Here is a 12617-nt window from a genome sequence, read left to right as displayed (position 1 = left end):
GAGGGCAGGGGGCTTCGGCGCTGGGAGGAGAAGGAAGCTTTGGGAAAATAGAAGACCGAGTGGGAAGAAGAGAACTGGGCTGCCGGCCACGGGGCCTCTCTCCAGGGACGACAGGGGCTGGAGGCGGAAGGGGGGCTGGGAGGCGCTAACAAGGGAGGGAGGAGGTGCTAACAGGGCCACTGGGGTGAAGGGATCCTGGAGGCCGCCCCCTAAAGGCTGGCCTGGTGATAAGGCAGCGGCCGGGAGAGGGGGGTGAGTGGGGGGCCGCCGCATGAGCAGGGGAAGCCGGGAGGTGTGCCTCCCGTGTGCACGTGTATGTACACACAGGCAGGCCCACCGCGCGCGCCCACACGTGGGCGCGTGCACACAAGTGGGGGCCGAGTCTGTCCTCGGCTGGGGGCCGGATGATGTGGCTGCTTAGAGGGTTTGCGGAAGAATGTGATCGCTGCCCACCTCGCTTCTCCCGCCCCTCCGCTCTCCCTCATTCTTTGCCTGACCCCACGTCCCAAAGAAGCGATTCGCTTCAGGGATGTCTCAGGCTGTGCCTTCTCCCCCCGCTGTAGTCTAAGCCCCCAGACCCATTAGAGGCCCTCCCCTCCATGCGGCCAGCCCGCCCGGAGCAGTTCCTCTCTCCCGCCCCCCCCCCCCACCCCCCTCCACCGGCCACCCAGAACTCCCGGCTTCTTTGGGACTGGGAAGTTCTGAAGTCTGCCTACAATGACGGGCAACATCTGGATCTGAGACAGAGGCAGCCACGAGCCAGCCGGGTGCAGGAGAGCCCTCTTTCAACCGACCAACCAGAGCAGAGTTAGAAAGTGGGAGACGGGAGGGGATCCCCAACCCCTCGCTTCTCTCTGGCGGCAGGGTCCCATGGAAAACAGTCAACACAGAGTGTGGGTGGCAGTGGGGTGCCGGGAAGGGGAGGGGCAGGGAAGCCCTAAGGAGAAGGAGCCCTAGAGGGAGGGGACCAGAGCTGGGGGGGGGGGGGTCTTACGACCTTCACCCTGGTCTTGCCTCGTCCCCTCCCACCTGGGGCTTGGTGGCTCTGCTCAGTCTGCACCCCAGACAGCCGCAGCTCACTAGCTCAACCTTCACCCTGACTCCACCCCACCACTTGGAGGTGTTTCTCTCTCCACCCACCCCTGGCTGTGCCCCGGAAACCTACACTTTGGAAGGATAATGGCTCCCAAATGCCGTTTTTGTCTCTGCTAAGCCTCCGGGCAGGTGAGTGTTAGTGGAGCTCCTCAAGCCGCTCATTAGGATAATAAGCTCCCTGCACCGTTAATTGTCAGGTGGCACGCCTCCCTCCACCCGCCTGGCCCCCAGCTTGGTGGCTCAGACGCGGGGTCAACTCTAGAAGTCATCTCCCCACCCTGGGCGCGTGAGGGACGGCTGGACTTCAGTTTCCAAAGGAATGCTGGGAAGGAGGCTCAGATCCTGGTTCCATGGCCAAGCATTCCTGTTGGCGACCCAACGTGCATCCTGCCTCCTCCTGGAAGGTGGGCAGCGAGCCAGGCCCTCCTTGCAGCGCACCCTGTGGGAGTTGCTTGATCCCTAGGGAGCCGTCTTACCCACTTAAGAGGGTATGTGGACACTTGGTGGGGCGGGGGGCGGGAAACAGAAGTGGATTCCCGAAAACACGCAGCCACTGAAGATGAGAAGCCAGGCAGCCTGGGACAGGACCCCCCCCCCGCCCCCGCCACCCCCAAATGAGAGCCCCCTACCAAGGGTTTGGGGACTTCATTCCCTATCCCCTTAGAGAAATCTGGCCCCTGACCCTGGGAGGCCCCCAACCAGCTTCAGTTCAGTGACAACAGCACCAGTGTTTACTTGGAACAAAGCACCATGGGGAAATGAAAGATGAATCAGAACTGGGCCAGCCCCCACGGCCTGGTGGGAACATTAGAACATGTATACACATCTTCTAGGGAGAATGGCCAGGGGCCAGCAGAGAGGCCCAGAGAAAAGGCCTGGCTGGTAAGATCCAAGTCCTGGGAGACTTACAGGAGGAGGTCGCATTTGAGCTGAGCCTTGAAAAATGGGTGAGAATCTGTGAGGTTCCAGGGAGGGGGTCTGGGAACAGGTGTTTCTAGGTGGAGAGAACTGGCCGCAACCAGTCCCCTGTGAGTCTCCAGGAGACTCTCTAGGTCTCTCTCTGAGGTAGGTCATGGGCCCCACGCTCTCTTCCTTGGCCCAGACTCACTTGACCAGCAGCAGAGGGGGCTAGGAGCCGGGTGTTCTGGGGGGGACCGTAGCTGGACTTTGGTGGCCCATCCAGAGGGGACCGAGAGAGGTTCTCAGAGAGGAGCAAGACCCTTCGTTCCTTGGTACCTCACTCTGCCTCCAGGGGAAATGGAGAGAAGGAGTTTGGGGCCCCTTTGCTCTGCCGGGAGTTAAACATTTATTGCTCGTTATGATTAAGCTAACATTTATTTACCATCACGGTATGCTGACAGCGAGCGGTTTACATCATCCTCACGGTGACCCCATGTGACGAAGGAGGCCCTGTCTGCCACCCCCACACCCCTCCACAGGGTTCACAGAGGCAAAGAGAAGGTTAGAAGCTTCTTGACGAGGATCACACGGCACACGGCAGTGGCAGACTTACCGACGCAGCATAATACTGTCTGTCCCTGTCGGCAGAGCTGGGCTAGAACAGAATGTTCTGCAGGCTTTGAAAAGAAGGATCCCAGCCCAATGCCATAAGCCATTATGGGTGTCCGTGGCCATCACAGGACAGGGGAGGGGCTGAGACGATCAGAACTCAGCCAGGCTCTTCCCTCTCACCCGGGGCTGGGCAAGCCTTCCCACCCCAACCACCCCCCCTGTCAGGAGTTCATCCGGAGAAGCGGGCCCCCGGGCAGCTTCTTGCTCAGGGGCTGCCTCTGGGTGTGGGGTCTCGAGACCTGCCTGGTTCTGGTCCTGACTCAGCCCCAACATCCCGTGTGGCTTGGCCTTCCCGGCCCTCGGGGCTCTGGTTGGCTTCCCGGAGAAGGGAGCCGGTGGACCAGCTGACCTCCAAGACCCTTGCAGCTGGGCGTTTGTAGGATGTAGACAATCAGCTCGTTCTTTGGTGAATGGGCCGGGGAGGCAGCTAGCGAGTATGAAGACATTTCGACTCGGCCGCTCTTGGGAAACCCCAGATGGAATTTGGCCTGGAATCTAGAGGGACCCACAGACTGCCTGAGGTCTCCGGGCCTCCCTGCCCTCCTGGCCCTGCGTGCCTGAGCATACACGTGCACGTATGTACACGCTCCTTCCCCCCCCATTGCCAGATTAAGTGTTGAACAGATGTTGTCCTTGCGCCGGATGGTCCTGCCTCTAGACAAGAAAGCCCCCTGTCTGCTCAGGCTGGGGCCCCACTGCGCCCCCACCACCACCCGACCTCACCCACCAAGAATGCTGGGGCCCTTGGGAGCCATGATGGATGTTGACATCAGGGCTTGGTGTTCTTGGCCTGACTGAGCTGGGACCACCCGCCTCCAGGTCCCTTGCCCTGTCCCCAACCGCAGGAAGGCACGCAGAAAGGCAGTTTGGTGTCATGAAAAAAAAATGCGTACCCAAGGGGCAGGTGCCAGAATGCCCTCGGGACCCCGCCTCATGAGCCTCACTTTCCCACTGGGGAGATGTGGGGCAGGGGGTGGGTGGAGTAGCCATTCTCAGATGTCTGTCCCTATGACATTTTAGCAAGATGGGTAGGGTTGCCAGGTTTGGCAAATAAAAATGCGGGACATCTAGTTACATTTGAATTTCAGAGAAGCGACAAACAGATTTTGGCATAAGTATGTTCCAGATATTGCATAGGAATATTTAGTATATTCGTACTAAAGAAATTATTCAGTTTGTCCGAAACTCAAATTTCACTGGGCATCCTGTATTTTGTCTGGCAACCCTAGATCTGTGTCAGGTGGATGTCAGAGAGCCAGAGGGGAGCCACGCCAGCCTCCTGCCCTCCTCCTGCCCCTCCTCAGGGCACTGGTGCCTGCCTAGCCCCTTCACCTACTCAGTCCTCACAGCCTCTCACGTCTACTCCTCCAAGTCTTCTGTCCCCTTCTCAGCCCTGCCATTCTCCGCACCCCCCCAACCCCACCAGGATGCCCTCCTCCCTTAAGCTCACCCATCTTTCTCTCCTCTAAAGGCCATGACTCTGTAGGTCTCCAAGCCTGGGCAGAGTGGCAGGGGACCCAGCGAGACACCCTAGGCCAGGTGTGTTGGTGCGACAGGGCAAGGGCAGGGGCAGGAGGGAAGCCCAAGTGAGCAACAACCCCACTAAGGAAGCAGCAGTAGGGGTGCTGCTGGGAGAAGGTTCCAGCACACCCTGGACTTGTTAGAGGGGCCAGCTGGGGCCAGAGCCAACTGCATGGGTAGGAGAGAAGAGGTGCCCCTGCCCAGGACCTTCTCCAAGTTCAGAATCACCAGGAACTGGAAATAGAGGGCATTTTCTGGGGCCAGACCCTAATTCCACCAGGATCAGGAGACTGGAAGGTTCTGTCCTTAGAGGCAAAAAGGGGCCAAGAGATAATGAGAAACAGAGACAGGGAAGGAGGGACAGAGAGAGTCCAGGAGAGTGAGTGAGAAACACAGTCAGGGAGACACAGGACCAAATCAGAGACAAAAGAAACAGAAACACACACACACACACACACACACAGAGAAACAGACTCCAAAAGAGACAAGCGGTGATTAACAAACAGAGGAGCACAGAGATGGGAAAACAAGCGGAAATGTAGACAAACCGCGTGGAGACAGTGATGGGCAGAAACAAACAGGAGGACAGAGAGAGAGAGAGAGAGAGAGAGAGAGAGAGAGAGATGGGGAGCCACAAGGAGAGGTTAAAGACAGAGATGGGAGCCAGAGATAAAGAGAAAGAGGTAAGAGAAAAAGAAAGGACAGCCCGAGGAGGAAGTCTGTCCGTCCCTACTAAGTTGGGGATAGTTTGCAGTGGCAAAGTCCCACTTGAGACCCAGCAGGAGACGCCTAAGCACTCGGGAACCGAGCTTCTCCGGGAGCCCTCCGCGTCTCTCCAGGCCGGGAGCAGCACCCACCCATCATCTGCCCTTCGCCCTCTCCCCAGGGGGCGGGCTCCATCTCTCCAACTCCTGCACGGTGTCCCCAAGTCTCATCCGCCTTTGGGTGTCTGGCTCTCACCCTGCGCCCAACGCCCATCGAGGCGTCCCCGCATCCCGCCCGCTAGCCAGCTCTCTCCCTCGGGGAGACCCGGCCCCAGGTCCCCGCCGCGCGCTGTGGGGCTCCGTGGGAATCCCGCGTTGGGCGATGCTGCCACCTGCCGGCCGGAGCCGGGAAGCACAGGACGCCTGGAGGGCTGGGGCGCGGCCGCCGAGGGTCGGAATCCGGCGCTCTCAGCCGGGACAGCCTCCGCGGGGTCTTTCCAAGGAATCCGGATGGGCCTGCTTCGCCGCGCCCCTGCTCGCCTGGCTTCCGCTTGGCCCCAGCGGCCGCGGCTCTTAATCCTGGGCCTTAATTTCCCCCAAGTCAAATGGAGGAAGTGTGTCCCCACATCCTCCCAGGATTGCAGGGGACGCCGGGGGACGCGAGTGTACTAGCGCTGTGCTCCTGAAATCAACCAGGCCGCCTCTCCCTCCTTCTTGGCCAAAAATGAAGGTGACACATCCCCACCCCCCACCCCACCCCATACAATGCCCTCAATCCACTCCCGAGCCTCCTCCTCCCTCTCCCGCAACCACTGCCCCCCCCGCAAACCCAGGTGGAAAGGGACTTACAGCGGGCGGGTCGCTTCGCCGGCATCCTCCCCCGCCCCGCCGCCCACCCCCCATCCCCCCATCCCGGCCCCGGGCCAGGCGCAGCACTGTCCCTCTCAAGCCCGGGCTCACTTAGGGGTGGAGGAGCGGGGATTGGCAAGGAGTGGCTCTGCAGTCTAGCACTGACCCCACAATTTTTTTTTTTTCCAGTTAACCTCTTCTACCTCCTAAAACCCAACCCAGATTTCTTCCCCTCCCCCGCCCTGTCCCACGATCGGCCCTTCGCGGGTGCCTAAGCTCCGCCCCCGCCCGAGGCGGGGCCCCATAGGTGGAGAGACGTGGGAGAGGTCGTGGCCCCGCCTCTCCCCTCCTCCCCCTACACACACGGAAGCTCTGTGGCCCCCACGCCAGGATGTCCGACACCTGGGTCCCAGGCCTCGTACCCACCTTGCTGCTCAGCCTGCTGGCTGGCCCCCAACAGGTGAGCGCTTGGGAGGTAAGCTATAGAACTTCCAGGGCCCTGAACTTTGTGGGTCAGGGGCCTACTTCTGGAGCGCCGTCACCACCTTCCTTTGTCAGGATTCCCTGGTGACCGTACACAGTTAGCAACTTCCTTTCTCTTTTTGCCTGGGAGGTGCAGGTGGGGGCAGCGGAGGAAGGCCCTGAGAAAGCCTGGGTTCCTTCGCCTGTGGGGGGACCGTGTAGAGAGCCCTGGACCCCGCCCACCACCATCTGACACCTAGCGCCTGTCTGTGAGTGGGGACTTTGACCCTCATATTAGCCTGGGCTCATCCTTCCCGCTTCCTCCCGCTAGTCCGAAAGCGGGCACTAGCCGGGACTGAGGTCTGGACGCCCGGCCAGCCCGTCTCCCTAACTGTCTTGTTCCTCTAGTGCTGGGTGACCTTGGGAGAAGCTCTGGCCCTCTCTGGGACTGTGTCTCTGCCTGTGCCTTAGGGGAGAGAAGGCTCCTTCCACCCCTTCTAGGAGCCGCGGGTAGGATTCTAGTCTGTGCAGGACTTGAGCTGGTTGCCTGACCCAAGGCTGCGTTGACCTCTGAAATCAGTGATTCTGAGCCTGAGGCAGGGATTAAGCACCCCCTCCTTCCTCCCATTCCTCCGTTGAACTCTGAAAATGATGCGGGAAATCTGTCCATTCTTGGGATGGCAGATTATCGTGGCAACTGACATGGGTCTAAAACAGGGATTTCTCACTTCTGTTTACGAATGCCTGCGACAGGGGTGCCTGCGTGGCTCAGTCCGTTGGGCGTCCGACTTCTGCTTGGGGCATAATCCAGCCCCGCCCCCTGGGTTCGACCCCCCGCGTAGGGCCATGTGCTGACAGCTCAGAGACTGGAGCCGCTTGGGATTCTGTGTCTCCCTCTTTCTGCCCTTCCCCCGCTGGTGCTCTATCTCTCTCAAAAATAAATAAACATTAAGAAAAAAAAAAGAGAGAGAGAATGCCAGGACATCCCAGGCCCCCTCCCCAGAACAGGGCACGTTCACACAACTCTGCAGACTCTCCTGGCTCTGCCCCTGAAGCCTTCGAGCTCCTTCTCCGCCTAGTCTAGGCAAGCCCTTTGTACCAACACTAAGCTGAGCATCCTCTTGATTTCTCCCAGCAGCCCCAGGGGGCAGGTGCTGATAATATCCACGCTGCACGTGTACGGAAGCTGAGGTTCTTTACAACCACAGTGATGCTCGAAAAAAACTCAGATTGAGCCACCCCAGACAAGACCTGCCCCAGGTTAAAGGGGGGGGGGGGGAGAGAATCTGGGAGATCTGCCCTCCCCAACAGCAACTCTTGATTGAACCTTTTTGTGTTCTGTCCTTCTTCGTTGGGAGCCAGAAAAGCCCCAGGAAAGTGGGGTCTGGAATCTGGGGGGCAAGAGGGTCCCACTGAGTGCCTGGACCCCCTTGGTCTGTCCCCAGCTCTGCAGTTGCCCCTGTGTGCTGTGAAGATCTCACCCTCTCTGGGCCAGACATCGCGGAGCGAGGCGGGTAGGGGAGTGGGGGTGGGGAAGTATTCATTTATGATTCCAGCTCCAGTCCCCAGGGGGCAAGGTTTGGTCGGGGGGAGGCTTCCGCCTGGCCTGCGCCTGAGCCCAGAAAAGGAGAATCAGCCCCACAGTCATTGGTTGTCACTGGTTTTCTTGGCTTTACTGTTGTTAGCAACTGAGATGTGATTGAATTATTTCGAGTAAAGGTACAAAGACAAGGTAGTCTGGCCAAAGTTGGCTTCTTATGCTCCTCTTGTGGCTGTTTGTCCCCAGAGGCTGGGGTAGAGTGACAGATAACCTCTCCTCCGCTGAGAAGTTCCCACCCCTGAATCCCCCCCCACACCCCCGCCGTCTCTCACCGCCCCCACCCCCCAAGTTGAGGAGCAGCCAGGAGGAAAGGAAACCAGGTCGTCTGAGAAGGCTCTTTCGTTCATTCTGCCAATATTGTGGCTGTTGGGTTCTTCAACAGTGATGACAGACAAAAATCCCTGCCCTCTTGGAGTTTACATTCTTCTGACCAGACAATGAACAGGCTAAAAGGAACTGTGTAGTATGTTGGATGTGGGTAAGAACTGTGAGAGAAAACTTAAGTTCGGTGAGGGGAAGGAGTGCCTTGGGGGAGTGGATGTAATTTTTATTTATTTATTTTTTATTTTATTTTTTAATGTGTATTCATTTTTTTTTTGAGAGAGAGAGAGAGAGAGAGAGACAGAGTGTAAGCAGGGAAGGGACAGAGAGAGAGGGAGACACAGAATCCGAAGCAGGCTTCAGGCTCCGAGCTGTCAGCACAGAGCCCGACGCGGGGCTCAAACTCACGAACCATGAGATCTGACCTGAGCCGAAGTCGGGCACTTAACCGACTGAGCCATCCAGATGCCCCTAATTTTTAAGTAAGAGGGGCAGAAAGGGGGTGCTGGAGCTAGGATACCTGGGGGAAAGAATGCTCCAGGCAGGGCTTATACACATAATTGCTATTAATCCGGTTACATTCTGAAACTAGAGCCTGGATGGGTATAGTTCTGGTGCAGAAGAGAAACGGAGAGAAACCCAGCCCACAGGGGAGGATCTGGGTGGCTTCAAAGACCGAGGAAACCACCCCCCTCCTCCTCTTTCCCTCCACCCCCTGCCAGGCAGGGATCCGAAAGGTGAATGCAGATCATGAAGGCATGAGGAAGGTGGTCTGCCTTTACCCGCAAGTGTCAAACAGCCAGGCGTGTGCAGGGGACTCCCAGTGGTTGTGGATGTGTGGGCAAGAGGGCAAGGGGGCAGCAGCTGATCGCTGGGGGCCCGGGCACAGGGAGCCACTGAAGGGAGCGTCCAGGAAGGTTTTGGGCGATCGGATTTGCTGGATACGAACCTGCCTGCAGTGTGGGGAGTGATTCGGGGAGGGGGGGGTGCGGAGGAGAGTTGCTGGTGCCCTGGACCGCCGTGGTCACATGGAAAGGAGATCGATCGGAGGGGTGGCGGGAAGGCGCCAGCTGACAGACCTGGGCGTGAGTGGAGGTGTTGTGGGGGTGTGGTGAGGAGAGAAAGGAGGGCTGGGGCCGCAGGTGTCAGCTGGGGCTCCAGCCCTAGACCTGGAGTGAGGTGGAGAGCAGGAAGGGGTTGACCCGCTGCGAACCTGCGGCAGGCTCTGCACCTGGGCAGCGGGTGGGTAGAGATGAGCTCCCCAGTTCACGGCCCCTAACCTCTGCCTCTTTTCTTCCGCAGGCTGCAGCCAAATGTGGTCTCTTCTTGTAAGTCTGGGCTTTGGGCTGTAACTTCCTGTCTGAGGAAGAGACACCCGAAATCCTGCCCTGTCTGCCTTCATGGGTGGGGGAGGGGGGGGACAGAAAAGCATCTCATCCATCATCCTCACCCACTGCCCTTCTAGCCTGAACGCATTTCCCACTCCCCCCCACCGCCACCAATGCGTTTCCCATCCCACCCCCGCCCCGCCCTCCTTCTCCAGCCAAGCAGCTTCTGCCTGTGGGCGGGTCTAAAGCCTAATCCCCACCCCTCTCTCTGCTGTCTCTTCTCTGAGGGCTCCCCCCGCCCCATCACCCTGGGTGGGGCGGGCAAACCATCTGTGCCAACTTTAATATATAAATGCCAAAAAGCCTGAGCACAATGAGGAGGGGGTGGTCCCTGAGCAGATGAATGTTTCCATCAACTCAGCCCTGGGTGTTCCGGGAACACCCTGTCCTTCCCACCTCGTAGTCCATGGGCACCGGCAAGGGCTCCTCGAGTTAGCTCAGGGACAGTCGCCACATCTCCTTAGAGTGCCCTGGCACCCACTGCCACGTGCTCCCCCACCCCTGCTCAGTGATGTTGACAGAACATTCATTATACCCACTTTATGGATGAGGAAAAGTGAGACCCAGAAAGGAGCGGAACTTGGCCCAAGTAGTGAGATGAGCCTAGAAGCCAGATCCTGGGCCCCGGCGCTAGGGCGTGGCTTGGGCCCCAAGAAATGGGTGAGTTTTGGGGAGGCCGGGATCTTCCTGCCACCTTGGGACCAGCAGCGTCTCTTTGCTCCCCCAGCACCTGCCCCAGAGGATTCAAATGCTGTGGTGACAGCTGCTGCCAGGAGTATGAGCTCTTCTCCAGTCCCCTGAGGTGAGCCCAGGGCCAGCTCCTCGGGCGCAGTCCTCAGGGCGACTGGCCTTCCTGCCCACTGTGGCGGGGGGCGGGGGGAGGGGGGTCCGGGACAGCCCAGACACTCAGGGAGATGTTGATGGTTCCTCGCCCTAGGATCTTCGTCATCACCTTCCTCATCATCCTCCCCCTCCTGTGCATCTGCTGTCTCGCTAAGCGGTTCTGTCGCAGCTGCAGAGAACAGGAGCAGGACCCCCCAGCGGATCACCAGGGGCCCCCGGAGCCACCCTCCATCGCCCCCCCAGAGAGGGTCAGGACGTCCACCTCTGAGCCCCCACCCCCCTACAGCGAGGTAGGTGTCTCTGCCCCACTCCTTGCTCGGTTCCTCAGCTGGCCATACCTCCCTATTGTCCAGGTTACAGGGAGGCCCTCCTTACCCCAGGCCTCTAGACCTAGAGAGGGCCCTGCAGCCACCATCGGGTCCCCCCTCCCCCTGGCAAACACGCACGGCCGGCCCTTGGCGGGTGCCGGCCACTGCCAGGCCCTGAGAAGACTCTGTGTTCCCTCTTTCCCCTGCAGATTATTCTGAAGCCCGTCCTGCCCCCCATGGAGCCGCCCCCTCCCTACAGTGTCAGGCCTGAAGAATATTCGGGGATGCCCAGGGGCATCGACAACCCAGCCTTCTGAGCCACCTCCTGCCTGGAGCTACGACATCATCAGCCACCTCCTCCCCAGTGCTTCCTGGATCAAGCCAGAGACTCTTGGGACCCCCGTGATGCCCCCATCCGTCCTGCCATGTCTCTTGCTGTTCTTGGTTTTAACTTATTGCTTTTCCCGCTCCACCACCAGCCGCCTCTGTTGTTCTGAGTGCCGGTCAGAAGTGTCAGCGGCCACCCCCCCAACCCCATCCCAAGTGAGAGGCTGCCAGGAGGAACATGTCAACGCTTGGAGGTGCCTGACAATACAATGGGCCACTCTGAGGAGCGGAGAGAACCCCATTTCTGGGGGGTATACAAATCCTGGCTGGGCAGCCAGCTCTGAGATATTATAGAGGGCACTCCTGTTTTGTGCGCGATTGGACTGCGTGGGCTCTGAGCCACCCCCGGGTCTACCTGAATAGGGAAGACCCCATTGCCCCCTACCCCCGAACGTGTACTCACTAAATCTGAGCTGATCGTCACTGAGAGTCTGCCTCTGGCTGTGTGGGGTGGTGACTGGGGAGTGAGCCCAGACACTGCGGGGGTGGGGACGGGGAGGATGGTGGGGGGTGGTCCCCACACCCCCAAATCCCACCATTGATGTATTGATGATGAGCCAGGGCGGACAGAACATCTGTGAACCACCCTCTGGTAAAGGATCTTTGGAGATGCTCTGACCCAGCACCCAGGTCTCAGGGTGCTAAGGAGGACAGGAAGTTGGGGACCACGTGGGAGTAACTGTTCGTTTCTTCCCCATCCCGTCCTCCCACTGCTCTCCTCAGGAGATGTGACACTCAGCTCCCTGCCTTTCTCGCCGTGGGGGTGGGGAGGGGGCAAAGGAGAGGGGTGTGGGGCAGGGCCTCTGGAGATCTCGATCTGCCCCACCCTGGAATCTCCTGGAAAGAGGAGACTGAAAGGGTAGGTTCACCTTTCTCTTCCAGCCCGGTGTGGTTCCCAGGTGCTCCCACTTGAGCTTGTCTGCAGGGTTAACCCCATTCACCACCTTGACTCAAGAGAAGAGTCTTCATGGGGCATTAGTCATCATGGGACCTCCGGCAAAGTGTGGGGCTGGGGGACTAGCGTTGGGCAAGGCAGAGTGAGAGACACCTTCCATGCCAGTGTCTCGGGGCTCAGGCAGGGCATGGCTCCTCCACCGTGATCCTGCCTTTGCACTGCTCCCCTGCAGCCCATGAATGCTGGCCTTCCTCCCCAGACGGAGGGCACAGCGGCAAGACTGGCCGAAACCCCTGGGAGGTTGGAGGTAGCACCCTGCTGTAAGCCTCCTCCAGGGCTCTGGATAATACCCATCCTTTGGTCGGGGGGGGGGGGGGTCACGACCCAGGCAGGTGGCAGGGCCAGAAGCAGGGACACGGCACAGCCAGCTCCAAAGACGCTAGGGCTGGGGCTGGGGCCAGAGGTCCAAAGGGAGAACAGTAGTTAGGGCCGAGGAGCAGGGTCGGGCTGGCGGTTAGGAGAATGCACACGGCCATGAGATGTTTCCCTTCAGTTTCAGGGATTGGTTAGGGGAGCAGAAGGAAGAAGGAAGATCTGTCTGCCTGATGTAAATGAGGCTAGCTCCAGTTAGAGAAGTCTCAGAGCTGATGCCCTCACTGGGTAAGCACCCAC

General features: G+C 59.2%; 1 protein-coding gene across 2 annotated transcripts; it reads left to right on the top strand.

Moving 5' to 3' along the window:
- The first annotated feature begins 992 nt into the window (after window positions 1–992).
- TMEM92 (transmembrane protein 92) lies at window positions 993–11473 on the top strand. 2 transcript variants are annotated; one of them, XM_086687015.1, is made up of 6 exons: window positions 993–5622; window positions 5931–6201; window positions 9427–9452; window positions 10240–10314; window positions 10450–10645; window positions 10873–11473. In XM_086687015.1, the coding sequence occupies exons 2-6, from the start codon at window positions 6133–6135 to the stop codon at window positions 10978–10980; spliced, it is 474 nt and encodes a 157-aa protein (XP_086543141.1). In that variant the 5' UTR covers window positions 993–5622; window positions 5931–6132; the 3' UTR covers window positions 10981–11473. The 2 variants fall into 2 exon arrangements, with proteins under 2 accessions (XP_086543141.1, XP_086543140.1); XM_086687014.1 differs by having other exon boundaries at window positions 5931–6216.
- Window positions 11474–12617: the final 1144 nt, after the last annotated feature.

The sequence above is a fragment of the Puma concolor genome, chromosome E1 (genome assembly GCF_028749965.1).
Source record: "Puma concolor isolate L17-30 chromosome E1, mPumCon1.1.hap2, whole genome shotgun sequence".
NCBI lineage: Eukaryota > Metazoa > Chordata > Mammalia > Carnivora > Felidae > Puma > Puma concolor.
This window is presented reverse-complemented; position numbering and strand designations above follow the sequence as displayed.